At 47.8% G+C, this 13086-nt stretch overlaps 1 protein-coding gene across 1 annotated transcript in view; it reads right to left on the reverse strand.

The window, feature by feature from the left end:
• The window catches only part of MAN1C1 (mannosidase alpha class 1C member 1), a 198797-nt gene that overhangs the window by 111295 nt on the left and 74416 nt on the right, over nucleotides 1–13086 (reverse strand). Inside the window, exon 2 of the mRNA XM_060257550.1 lies at nucleotides 10600–10696. Coding sequence (XP_060113533.1) covers nucleotides 10600–10696 — 97 coding nt within the window. The remainder of the gene's footprint in view (nucleotides 1–10599; nucleotides 10697–13086) is intronic.

Here is a 13086-nt window from a genome sequence, read left to right on the forward strand (position 1 = left end):
AGTCTAAGCCACGTTGCAACAGCCCGCAAAGCCCGATCCAGGTTCCCCGGGGCGGAGGCGGGCCGGCCGTCCATTAGTAGATAGAGCTGGGTGTCATCTGCGTATTGATGGCAACCCAGCCCAAATCTCCGGGCAATCTGGGCGAGGGGGCGCATATAGATGTTGAATAACATCGGGGAGAGAACTGCTCCCTGGGGCACCCCACAGTCTAGTGTGCGCCTCTGGGATCGCTCACCCCCAATCGCCACCCTCTGTCCCCGACCCATGAGGAAGGAGGAAAGCCATTGTAAGGCTAGCCCCTCAACCCCTATGTCGGCGAGGCGGTGGATCAGCAACCGATGGTCGACTGTATCAAACGCAGCCGACAGATCTAGTAACATCAGTATTGCCGCACCGCCTCGATCCAGTTGCCGCTGGAGGTCGTCCACCAAGGCGACCAGGACCGTCTCCGTCCCGTGGCCCGGTCGGAAGCCAGACTGGCACGGGTCTAAGACAGAAGCGTCATCTAGAAATCTCTGTAGCTGTAACGCCACTGCCCTCTCGATAATTTTACCTAAAAATGGTAAATTGGACACCGGTCGGTAGTTTGCCAATTCGGCCGGGTCTGCTGTAGGTTTTTTCAAGAGGGGCCGGACCAAGGCCTCTTTCAGAGGCGCTGGAAAATGCCCCTCTAAGAGGGATCTATTTATGATGTCCCGTAGAGGACATCTAAGCTCCCTCTGGCAGGATTTAATCAGCCAAGAGGGGCAAGGGTCCAAATCACATGTTGTTGGGCGAGCAGCAGAGAGAATTCCATCGACTTCCTCCAGGCTGAGTGGGTCGAAGTGGTCCAGTACTAAATCTGAAGACAGGCGCGGAGCCTCAGTTTCACTTACTGTGTCTAATGTGATAGGCAGGTCTTGGCGGAGCGATGAGATTTTATCTGCAAAATATTTCGCAAATGCCTCACAGCCTATTTCTAATTCCCTAATATTTGGTTTGCCTTGTGGCAATGTTATAAGATCTCCAATTACTCTAAACAATTGTGCTGGGCGCGATTTTGCAGATGCAATCTTGGCTGCGAAGTATTCTTTCTTTGCAGCCTTGACTGCCATCTCATAAGACCTCATAAGCGTTCTATAGGATGTTCTCGTCGCTTCGTCCCGAGTATGCCTCCACCGTCTCTCCAGTCGTCTGAGCCCTTGTTTCAGCTGGCGTAACTCCAAGGTATACCATGGTGCCAGCCTCTTGCGAGGGCGCAGAGGGCGCCGAGGTGCAATTTCATCGATAGCCCTGGATAGCTGGCCCTGCCAGACTTCCACCAGGTCATCGAGAGAATTGCCAGTGGGCCAGGGATCCCTCAGGGCTGTTTGGAACCGTTCCGGGTCCATCAAGCCCCGGGGGCGAGCCAAAATAGGCTCTCCGCCCATACAGGGTTGGGGCAACGTCTCCATACGGGCCTTAAGGGCTAGGTGGTCCGACCATGGAACCGCTTCAGCCGCGATATCGTTCACCAAAATCCCGGATGCAAAGATCAGGTCTAATGTGTGCCCGGCCTGATGCGTGGGAGTTGTGACAAATTGAGAGAGCCCCAGTGTCGCCATGGAAGACACTAGGTCCATCGCCTGAGTGGAGGCCGTGTCATCGGCATGGACATTGAAGTCACCCAGGACCATAAGCCCCGGGAACTCCAATGCCCAGCCCGCCACTGCCTCCAATAGTGATGGTAAGGCGCTGGCTGGTGCGTTGGGCGTACGGTACACCAGCCAGATCGCCAACCCCTCTCCAACATCCCACGTCAGGCCGGCACATTCAATGCCATCGATCCTTGGAGCCGGGAGAGCCCGAAAGGTGTAATCCTCCCGTATGAACAACGCTACCCCTCCCCCCCGCCCGTTATTCCGTGACTGGTGAAAGACCGAGTAGCCTGGGGGGGTCATCTGGGAGAGAGCTACTGTCTCTCCGTCCCGCACCCAGGTCTCGGTCACGCAAGCCAGGTCCACATCCTGTTGGAGTAGAAACTCCTTGAGGGTCGATGAAGATATTGGATTTATATCCCGCCCTCCACTCCGAAGAGTCTCAGAGCAGCTCACAATCTCCTTTACCTTCCTCCCCCACAACAGACACCCTGTGAGGTAGATGAAGATATTGGATTTATATCCCGCCCTCCACTCCGAAGAGTCTCAGAGGGGCTCACAACCTCCTTTCCCTTCCTCCCCCACAACAGACACCCTGTGAGGTAGATGAAGATATTGGATTTATATCCCGCCCTCCACTCCGAAGAGTCTCAGAGCGGCTCACAATCTCCTTTCCCTTCCTCCCCCACAACAGACACCCTGTGAGGTAGATGAAGATATTGGATTTATATCCCGCCCTCCACTCTGAAGAGTCTCAGAGCAGCTCACAATCTCCTTTCCCTTCCTCCCCCACAACAGACACCCTGTGAGGTAGATGAAGATATTGAATTTATATCCCGCCCTCCACTCCGAAGAGTCTCAGAGCGGCTCACAATCTCCTTTCCCTTCCTCCCCCACAACAGACACCCTGTGAGGTAGATGAAGATATTGGATTTATATCCCGCCCTCCACTCCGAAGAGTCTCAGAGCGGCTCACAATCTCCTTTCCCTTCCTCCCCCACAACAGACACCCTGTGAGGTAGAGGAAGATATTGGATTTATATCCCGCCCTCCACTCCGAAGAGTCTCAGAGCGGCTCACAATCTCCTTTCCCTTCCTCCCCCACAACAGACACCCTGTGAGGTAGATGAAGATATTGGATTTATATCCCGCCCTCCACTCCGAAGAGTCTCAGAGCAGCTCACAATCTCCTTTCCCTTCCTCCCCCACAACAGACACCCTGTGAGTTGGGTGGGGCTGGAGAGGGCTCTCACAGCAGCTGCCCTTTCAAGGACAACCTCTGCCAGAGCTATGGCTGACCCAAGGCCATTCCAGCAGGTGCAAGTGGAGGAGTGGGGAATCAAACCCGGTTCTCCCAGATAAGAGTCCGCACACTTAACCACTAACCAAACTGGCATGAGCGGGGATGGCATGAGCGAGGACAAGGAAGGGGCGCCTGCCCCCGCAATGAAGTGGCAGCCCAGGCAGTTGCCTACTTCTCCGACTTCCACGTGCCGGCCCTGAGTCCATGCCTTCATGCCCTGTGCACTTCCAACCCAGAAAACCAAGTGTGTTCACTGACAGGAAACAGAAGACTATCAGCAGACCTTGACTCGGCAGGACAAGAGCCTGGTAAGCCAACCTGCAAAGGTTCCTGTAATGCACCATTGCTTGCCAGTACAGGGTTCAGCAAGAAGAGGTCCTCTAGAGAGCAACAAAACACACCACACAATTTCTTGGAATAAAGCCAGGCCACAGCGTTTATTGTTTACACGCCAAGGAGCATTGGCGCAGCATGGGAGTAGATCCTAGAACATTGAATGACTGCACCTACCAGTTGATAAATACAAATAACAAATATTACTGGTATCACAAGGGCGGTTGCTACTGAGTGGTACCAATTTCCCATCTGGGGTGAGCCTTAGCACAGCCCCCAAGCTGGGCCTACCATGTTGTGGCTCAACCCCCCAGACCCATTAAGGGGGTCCCACAAAAGGGGGGAGGCAGATATTCAGGCCCATCTCTCCCAAAAGGATCCACCCCAGTGCGCAAAACCACCAGTTGTGACAGCAAAACAATATAATACAGAAAACCTCAAAACGCAGGGAGGGTGGGTGGGGATCCAACAAGAAGCATGCTACCAGAACCTCCTGGCAGTGTTGCTTAAATTATCCCAGGCAGTCTTAATGTCATCACTACGCAGAGCCCACCAGAATTCCAGCTGCCCCCAGCCCCTCTGATGTGCGGCTGGCAAAAACGCTCGTCTGAGGCTCCCACTTCAGCACATGGGTGGGGAGAGAATGCCTCCTCCTTTGGACCTCTCCTGCCTTCGTGGCAATCCAGCCTTTCAGGCTAGTCTTGACTGCATTTCCACCCATCAGCTTCCTTGGAAAAGTCACCAAAGCAGCACATGCTCGATAAAAAAGCCGCAGGGGGTGTTGAACTCATTTGTTACAAGGGCCAAATCTGACATAAATGAGACCTTGTCAGACCGGGCCATGTATGTCATAAAATGTAATGCCATGTAGCAGATATATACTACATGGATACAAAAACAGTTAAAGATTTTTTTAAAACTTAAAAATAAAACACGCTTAAAACATTAGCACTTGTTGGTCTTAAATGGTGCTTTCTTTGGGTGTTTTCGCACTCACGTTCAGCCGGCGCGACCCCCCTCTTCACCGCGCAGGATCTGCGCGGATTTCGCACTAAATGCCACGGAGCAGCCGGAAGAGCCGGAAACTCCCGTCGCAAAAGCCGCGCAAACGGAAACTGCTTTTTGGCGGTTTACGTTTGAGCGGCTTTTGCGCCGGGAGTTTCCGGCGCAAAAGGCTGCTCCGCGGCATTTAGTGCGAAATCCGCGCAGATCCTGCGCGGTGAAGAGGGGGGTCGCGCCGGCTGAAGGTGAGTGCGAAAACGTATTTTTTTTGTGATCCAGAGAACTGGGCAAATGAAGCTCAGGCTCTTTCCTTCCTTCCCCAGGAGACCAAGAGGGCGAGGCTCCTCAGCCAATAGAGAGATTTGGCTCAGTAGCTCTGCTGTGTGACTGAGCAAGTCTGGCAAAGCAAACTGTGATGCAAAAGGAAGCAAGAGATAAGAGAGAAGGAAGCAGACAGGGGCCTTATTCAGCCCCTGGGCCGCATGTCAGACACCCCCGCATTAGAGATTGAATCATAAGTGAGCATCATGTGCACCGCTAGGAGAAAAAAATTGCACCTTTAAGAAACATGTAAAATTTCACAGTCCCATAAAACACAGCTGAAAATAGCCCCAGCAAGGTGTCTTCCCTCCTACACAGAGACAGGTGTAAATGAGTCATCCCTAAAGGTGTTAAGATTGAGCAAAGGAAAGTCAATGACTATCTACACCTTGGCTCAGAGCTGACTGATTGATTATTTCAATTCATATACAGCCTTCCCCAAAGCAGGATCAGGGTGGAATTACAATAAGGTTTAAAAACATCAAAATAAATACAATTGAAAACAGTTGAAACAACATAAATTAAACAGCCTAAAATAATGCAACACCCTCTGAAATGGTATGCACCACAGTTAGCCACTGATCTCTGGAAAGAGCAACACTGCTATTTGAAGCCTTTCAGATGACAAAACCCATTTCACCACAGTACAAAGTCCAAGGACTGACAACCTAAGCACTAAGATCAGAGACTTGAACTTCTGCAAACGTCTACAGGAAACTGAGCTGTTTTTAAGAACAATCCAAAAAAACAAAACCCACATAAGTAAAGGGAGAGAATACAAAAAGATGTTCAAGGTCCTGTTTTTCCCCCCCCCTCCCCCTTATTTGTTAAACATCCAGCCTGATTAAGAGTTATTGAGAACTTGAAAGCCTGCACACTGTTCAAACCCATAAAAAGACAATCAATAGGGCGCTGACCTGGATAGCCCAGGCAAGCCAGATATCTGGTTAGTACTTGGATGGGAGACCTCCTTGAAATGCGAAGTTGTGAGGTCAGGGCAGACTTTATTCAGCCACCTCTCTGAATATCCTCCAGGCCCCCAGTAAGGTCAGTTACCAGAAGTTGATATGACCTCCCAGGTGCAGACACCCAACCCACCCACAAAAAAAAAAGAACCAACAGGACACTATTCCTTCCTCCAAATACAAATCAATGGAACCAAACCTGAAAGCAGTAAAAAAAAATTGCATCATCCAGGAAACTGAAGTTGCTCCGCCATCGTACAATCAGAAACTTCCTAGGACAAGAAGGTTTGAGATGGGACTCTCACTCTCATGACATTCAAAGACTTTGACTTTTGAGGATAGCGATCCTCCTCCATCAAAGGTCTGCAAATAAGCTGAACTAGCAACTTCACTGAACCAACACAAACAAGGTGAGTAAGGCACAGATTGCTTATGAAGATCTTCAAAACTCCTGACAATCTGTCCGTGTCCTGAAGAGGTACCATCCTAAAGTGATGGAGGCAAACATGACAAGCACCACCCTCTGAAATCCCCAACTAAAATTCTGCCTCAGCAACGGTGTGGAAACCAGACTACCCTTCCAAGTTAGCACTGCCATTTGCAGTACTGCAGTCGGAGTCCTCTGCTCACGACCCGAGTTCGATCCCAGCGGAAGCTGGTTCAGGTAGCCGGCTCAGGTTGACTCAGTCTTTCATCCTTCCGAGGTTGGTAAAATGAGTACCCAGCTTGCTGCGGGGAAAGTGTAAATGACTGGGGAAGGCAATGGCAAACCACCCCATAAAAAGTCTGCCGTGAAAACGTTTACCGTTTTCGCACACAGCTTACTTCGCAGTCACAATTCTGTTCCTTCCGCAACGTCTGTCGGATTTCCCACCATCTGCGCCAGAGTTACAGGAAGTGCCGTGGCTTTTGCGTAGCAAACGTAAACTGGCACTTCCTGTAACTTCGGCGCAGATGGTGGGAAATCCGACCAGACGCTGTGGAGGGAACAGGATTGTGACTGCGAGGTAAGCTGTGTGCGAAAACGGTCATTGTGAAAGCAACATCACCCCAGAGTCGAAAATGACTGGTGCTTGCGCAGGGGATTACCTTTACCTTTTTTGAGAGACAGCTATCCTTGGGCTAGTCATGAGACTTGCTTTATCCAGTTTTTAAAAAAATCAAATCAATCTATCCCAAAGTTGGTCACTTTGAGGTGCTGAGATCACAAAGGAGGCAGCTTAGCTTCAGAGATGCAGAGGGGGAAAGAATGAAGAAAAAGAGAGAGAGACAGGCAATGCCCACTGCCTATGCAGCATAAGTATCCAAGTTACTCAAAACACTGTAATCCACTAAAGAGAAAATTATACAAACCAGTAAGCACACAAAGCAAAGCATTTAATATTGATCCACATACTCAATATTTCATGAGAGCTACCTTTTCAGCAAACAACAGAGCGGTTTGAGAAGAAAGGCTTGGCTAGAGAGAGTTAAAGCTCAGACAAAACAACTGTCAGCAACATCAGATTGAGTTGACTGTTGTGGTTTCAGATACAGTATAGGCAATTCTGATTTCTTTTTTGAAAGGAGCTGTCCACCCCATCCCTGCTCTTTGGAAGTCTACAGGGGCTCTGGGAGTCTAATGGCAGTGCCTCCTCAGAAGGATAAACTGCTTGACCTCAAGAGTCCAGAGCAGTGGCTGAAATCCAAAGACCTAGGCAGCCAACTCCTTGTGGCCAAAGGAGCTTTCAGCTGGTGCATCTCATGAATATGCGCACTTCCTTCCAGTTTGGTGTAGTGGTTAAGCGTGTGGACTCTTATCTGGGAGAACCGGGTTTGATTCCCCACTCCTCCACTTGCACCTACTGGAATGGCCTTGGGTTAGCCACAGCTCTGGCAGAGGTTGTCCTTGAAAGGGCAGCTGCTGTAAGAGCTCTCTTAGCCCCACCCACCTCATAAGGTGTCTGTTGTGGGGGAGGAAGGTAAAGGAGATTGTGAGCCGCTCTGAGACTCTTCGGAGTGGAGGGCGGGATATAAATCATTGTCGTCTTCTTCGTCTTCTTCTTCTTCCCCAAATTGATTTTGAAACTTTTGGCCACCAACAATATCTCAGCAGAGCATAGATGAGCTCTACTTTGTGATCTGCCTGCTTTATCTTGGTACCGCTGACATGAAGGATTCTCAGCGCAAAAATTTAAGATTAAAAAGCAGCATACATGGAAAGCAAATAAAAGCTCAGAACATCATATACAGCAACAAGTATAAGTTGCCTGCATAGTTACTACTGGGTCTCAGCAGTGGTTACACATATATATTAACCACAGGACGAAATGCATTCCAGCCCATCAGTGGGCAGATGTTTTCCCACTAATCCATTCACATGCTTTCTGATCATTGTACTGGGAGAAAGAGGGTGTGTATGCCTCTGAACCCAGAAGTGATGGCAATGCTTTAGGAATTCCAGCCACATTTCTACGGTTTTCACCATAGAGATTTGGGGGCTTCCAAGGGTGTAATCCCTCCCTCTGCTTTCTCCTGCCATGATAATTAGTAGGCCTAGCAATCCTCTGATATATTTCTTGGCACCCACTTAATTCTACCACAAAAAGCCAATCACAGCTTGTCCTTCACCTTAAGAAGTGCTTCAGAAGATGCCCAGAGGCATCACTTTTCTGTCTGCAAGGAGCACACATGCCAAAAGAGCTGCCTTCAGGCCTTTTTTTTTATAGCAGGAACTCCTTTGCATATTAGGTACACTCCCTGATGTAACCAATCCTCCAAGAGCTTACAGGGCTCTTAGTACAGGGTCCACTGTAAGCTCCAGGAGGACTGGTCACATCAGTGGGGTGTGGCCTAACATGCAAAGGAGTTCCTGCTACAAAAAAAAAAGCCCTGGCTGCCTTCATCATAAAAGGGTGCTTTGCTTGGGACCTCTTAACATTTTGTGAAACTCCGCAACATTTTATAATGAGATCCAAACTACTTGGCAACCATCTTGTTGTTGCGCCCACTACTAGTCATCAAAATTCCAAAAGTTCCCTCATGTTCAACAAGGTGGGGGATATCATATGGAGAGCCAGTTTGGTGTAGTGGTTAAGTGTGTGGACTCTTATCTGGGAGAACCGGGTTTGATTCCCCACTCCTCCACTTGCACCTGCTAGAATGGCCTTGGGTCAGCCATAGCTCTGGCAGAGGTTGTCCTTGAAAGGGCAGCAGCTGTGAGAGTCCTCTCAGCCTCACCCACCTCACAGGGTGCCTGTTGTGGGGGAGGAAGGTAAAGGAGATTGTGAGCCGCTCTGAGACTCTTCGGAGTGGAGGGCGGGATATAAATCCAATATCTTCATCTACCTCACAGGGTGTCTGTTGTGGGGGAGGAAGGTAAAGGAGATTGTGAGCCGCTCTGAGACTCTTCGGAGTGGAGGGCGGGATATAAATCCAATATCTTCCTCTACCTCACAGGGTGTCTGTTGTGGGGGAGGAAGGTAAAGGAGATTGTGAGCCGCTCTGAGACTCTTCAGAGTTGAGGGCGGGATATAAATCCAATGTCTTCATCTACCTCACAGGGTGTCTGTTGTGGGGGAGGAAGGTAAAGGAGATTGTGAGCCGCTCTGAGACTCTTTGGAGTGGAGGCGGGATATAAATCCAATATCTTCTTCTTCATCTTCTTCATATGTAGCAACCTCAGATGAACATTCCTGCTGATGGCATCAAAAGTATGGAACTCCCTCCCCACGGATATGTCTACCCTCTTCTATTAGTGGCCCTCATCCTGTGGAACCAGAGGTGCGTGCCTTGCAGGGCCTTCCTAGGCTCCTCAGGGCATGCAAAGCTGCTTTTTTTTTTTTCAGGCAGCCTTTAGGTGACTCAAGCAGCTGGTAAATTAAGCTTCACCAGCCATACATCCTGCCCTGCTTGAAAGTTGTTCAACTGTGATAGATTCGTAATCACTTTACTTTTTTAAAAAATGTATTTATTGCATCTTTTATACTGTTTTATCTGTTGTATTTTATATGTTGTTAGCTGCCTTGTGTCCTGCTCAGGGAGTGGGAGCAGGATATAAATCTGTTAAATAAATAAATATTGTCTTCCAGCATAAGCAAAGACTTTTTTTGTTTTGTCAGGTGTTTCTACAATGATTCTTCTGTCTTAGAGAGCCAGCGTGGCAGCAGACTCTAATCTGGAGAACCAGGTTCGATTCCGCACTCCTCCACATGAAGCCAGCTGGGTGACCCTGGGTCAGTCGCAGCTCTCAAAGCTCTCTCAGCCCCCCCAAAATAAGTCTATCTCACCACCATGTGCTGCATAACACTAAAAGAGTGAGAACTTAAGGCTGCCATCTCCTGGCTGTACTATACAATGTCGTACGATACCTAATGAACTCTCTTTCGTGCCTGATATTTGCTGTCTTGTGTTTTATATATGTATTTTTAACTCTGGTTTTTAATTGATTCCATGATGTAATTTTACAATGCTTGTCTTGTTAGCTACCTTGACAGCCCTGAATGGACAGAATGGAAGGATATAAATGTAAACAACGTAAAATAAAAAAATATATACAACTGAAACCAGTGTCCGTTCATTCCCACATTTCTCCCACAGAACCTCCTTGACCTCAGAACAAAGCCCAAAGTAGAGTTCAGCTTCTTCTGTGGTACAGCTGTTGACAGGTAACAAAGGAGTCATCCAGCTAATGGCTTCATAGCACAGTCAAATCCCTGCTAAGTCAATCAAACAACTATTTCACAGGCACAGTGTGCTGTATAAGCCCTATTTCACCACATAAGAGTGATAATTAATTGGCCCTGTTTTAGGTTACATCTATCAAAGGGGGTATTCTAGATTAAAATCAGCAAAGGAGGCTAGACTGGTCCATGTTGAAATTCAGAGAGTTTTTTTTTCCAGTGGGGTCTATATCTCTAACTCTTGCAAAAAAGTTTAAAAAAACCTGACATTATCCTTAGCACATTCTTTTTCCTAAAATTCAGGAAGGAGAGAAACTGTCCTATCTTCTCTAGCCAAAAGATTTTGCTTCCTGCACTCTTTTAAAAAGAAATGGAAGGCAAATTGAAACTCAGCTCACCAAACATGTTACCAATGTGTCCATTCTTAGTAAGGGGCCGCAGTTCATTTTTCCCCATTGCATATCGTTTGTAGTTATCCCAAGCAAACTTCATCATCTGTAAGAGAAAGAAAGACAGCTAGTAGTCAGACATCAAAATTATTGATATCAAAGTCTTTCATTAAAAAGAGAGAGAAGTGCTGGCCATTGGAGACAAGTTTGAGTGGGAACCTGGATCTAAATCTCTGCTCATGCATAAAATCACAAGATAGTCGATCTTAATATGAGCTTAGCTTCTAAGCCTCTTCTCTGCAGCAAACCCCCCCAAGCACATTCACATGTTAGCAGCTCCAGAGGACAAGCAAGGCAAGAAAGTCAACAGAGGGCAATTTTTAGGAACTTCTGTTTGCTGTGCTAGATCTGGGCTGACTGTCTCCTTTCCTGTTGCAGGCGCTAAAACCTAAGCCAGAGGTCAGAGGTGTGAGCCAGCCCAGTGGACCCAGGACCAACCCAGAATGGAACTTGTGCATTTTTGCTTATTTAAAGTGCATATTTGTAAGTCCCTTTGGTGTTCTGCTGTGGAGAAAAATACCTAAATAAATAAATAAATATAAAAGATGCTGGGGCCCTGATAGTGAGAAGACTCACTGCAAAGATTGGAGGGCTAGATGAAATCTTTAAAGAAAAGCACTGCACAGGTTTAAGTAATGAAATCATCAAATTGTTCAGGTTGTAAGCACTTGAGACTGCAGGCACCACAAACACTCCTGCGCTCAGAAAAAGTAGCACAATAGGAAGACAGCTAGGTGAGGAGTTTTTCTTCTTAACACACCGGTTTGCTGTATGCGAGGACTCTTTTGGAGGGAGGGCATGGAAGACTACTGCAAACTGAAGTAGCAGGTTAACTACCTCAGCAAGGATCGGACCAGAATCTTTGTTTTCCTCTTATATCTTAACTAGGCATACCCAGCATGCCAATGGAATACAGCAGAGCTTCGAAGTGAGATACTGTGTAGGCAGTCCAAAAGACTGGTCTGAGTGGGATGGAAGTAAGAAAGTCCAGTACAAATGAAGTCATCCTTTAGCTGGACTGACTCCCACTTCATTGAGAAGAAATGCCAGGACAGGGCAATCTGTAGGGGGAGCGGTAACGGTGAGGGGGAGGATTGCTCACCTGTTGCCTCCCCCATGAATTACTGACCCGATGCTACTTTGCTAGGGGGAAAGTGGACAGAACATAGTTTTCCCTATCACTGTTCTATGGACACTTAGAAAAGTGAAATTCTGTATATTTTTTAAAGTCGTTTCAGTGTATAACTTGACTTGCTTGCATGAGCCACCTGGTCAGAGGACTTTGGCATGTGCTATGTTTATAATCCCTCTTTGCCTCCTGCTAGCTGAGGGAACTCACTGAAGATTTTGACTGCTGCCCCATTCCCAATCAGAAGCCAGGAAAGCACGCAAGGCATCAAAAGCCTTGTTTTATAGAAGTCCTTAATGTGAAACATAAACCCATTGACTGTAACGCATATTCTATTTCTCTTCAGAATTCTCTTTCATATTGTCAGCCTTCATATGTGACATGATAAGCCTGAGACTCAAATGTCTTTTTAAAAAGAAGAAACATGTCTTTGTTTTAGAATGAAACAAGAACAAGCTAATTCTAAGTTTGGGACTGAAAGGGTCCAGAACTAAGGACGTTATCATCAAAGCAGACTCAGTTTGGAAATAAAGGGGAGCTGAACACCAATCTTGAACAAGTCATTACATCACTTTTTTTTAAAGAGTGAAATACTATGACCTCAGATCTCCTGCCATCCAACTGCTCTGTTGAGTGGGCTACAATGGAATTTTGAAAAATCTTTGCATTAAGCATTTCCAACACCTGGTAGACAGATACATGTTTGTCCATATGCAAAGGTTAAATTCTTCACTCAGCTGTTTTGGCAGTTGCTGGGTAAGGGCTTCCTCCCTTTGGACCCTCAGCAAGAGGGGGGGGTCATCCCCCCTCTGCCACCTCCACCTTGAACTCTCTCTCTGTCTCTCCTTTGAGGTTTAGTTTGCTGTCTCATCCTTGAATAGCCCTGGGCAGCCACCATAGGCCTCCCCACCAAATTCTGGCCTTGTGAGACGATCAGGGTTCACAGAGACTGGGCAGCCTACTTGCTACCTGCGAGGTCAGAAGGTCTCTTTTTGCATTGGGGAGCCCTCCAACAAGCTGAGCAGCTTGTGCCTACTCTTCTACCAAGCACCACTTGTCTACATGCCCCTATATTTGTAGGAATGGCCCTGTCTTCTAGCTGATCAGTGGTGGCAGTTTGACAAGTGGGACAAGTCCTAGGGAGGTGCTACGGGGTTAGCTCCACACAGTATGCCAGTCAGCAACTATTAAACCGCAAGTGGGAAGGAACACATTTTTCGCTGTGCACGCAGATTCTCCTTGTTTCTCCCTCTCTCTAGGAATGGAGCTTGTTTTTGGTCAAGCTTCAATTTGTTGTCATGTCCAGA

The sequence above is a fragment of the Heteronotia binoei genome, chromosome 17 (genome assembly GCF_032191835.1).
Source record: "Heteronotia binoei isolate CCM8104 ecotype False Entrance Well chromosome 17, APGP_CSIRO_Hbin_v1, whole genome shotgun sequence".
Lineage (NCBI taxonomy): Eukaryota > Metazoa > Chordata > Lepidosauria > Squamata > Gekkonidae > Heteronotia > Heteronotia binoei.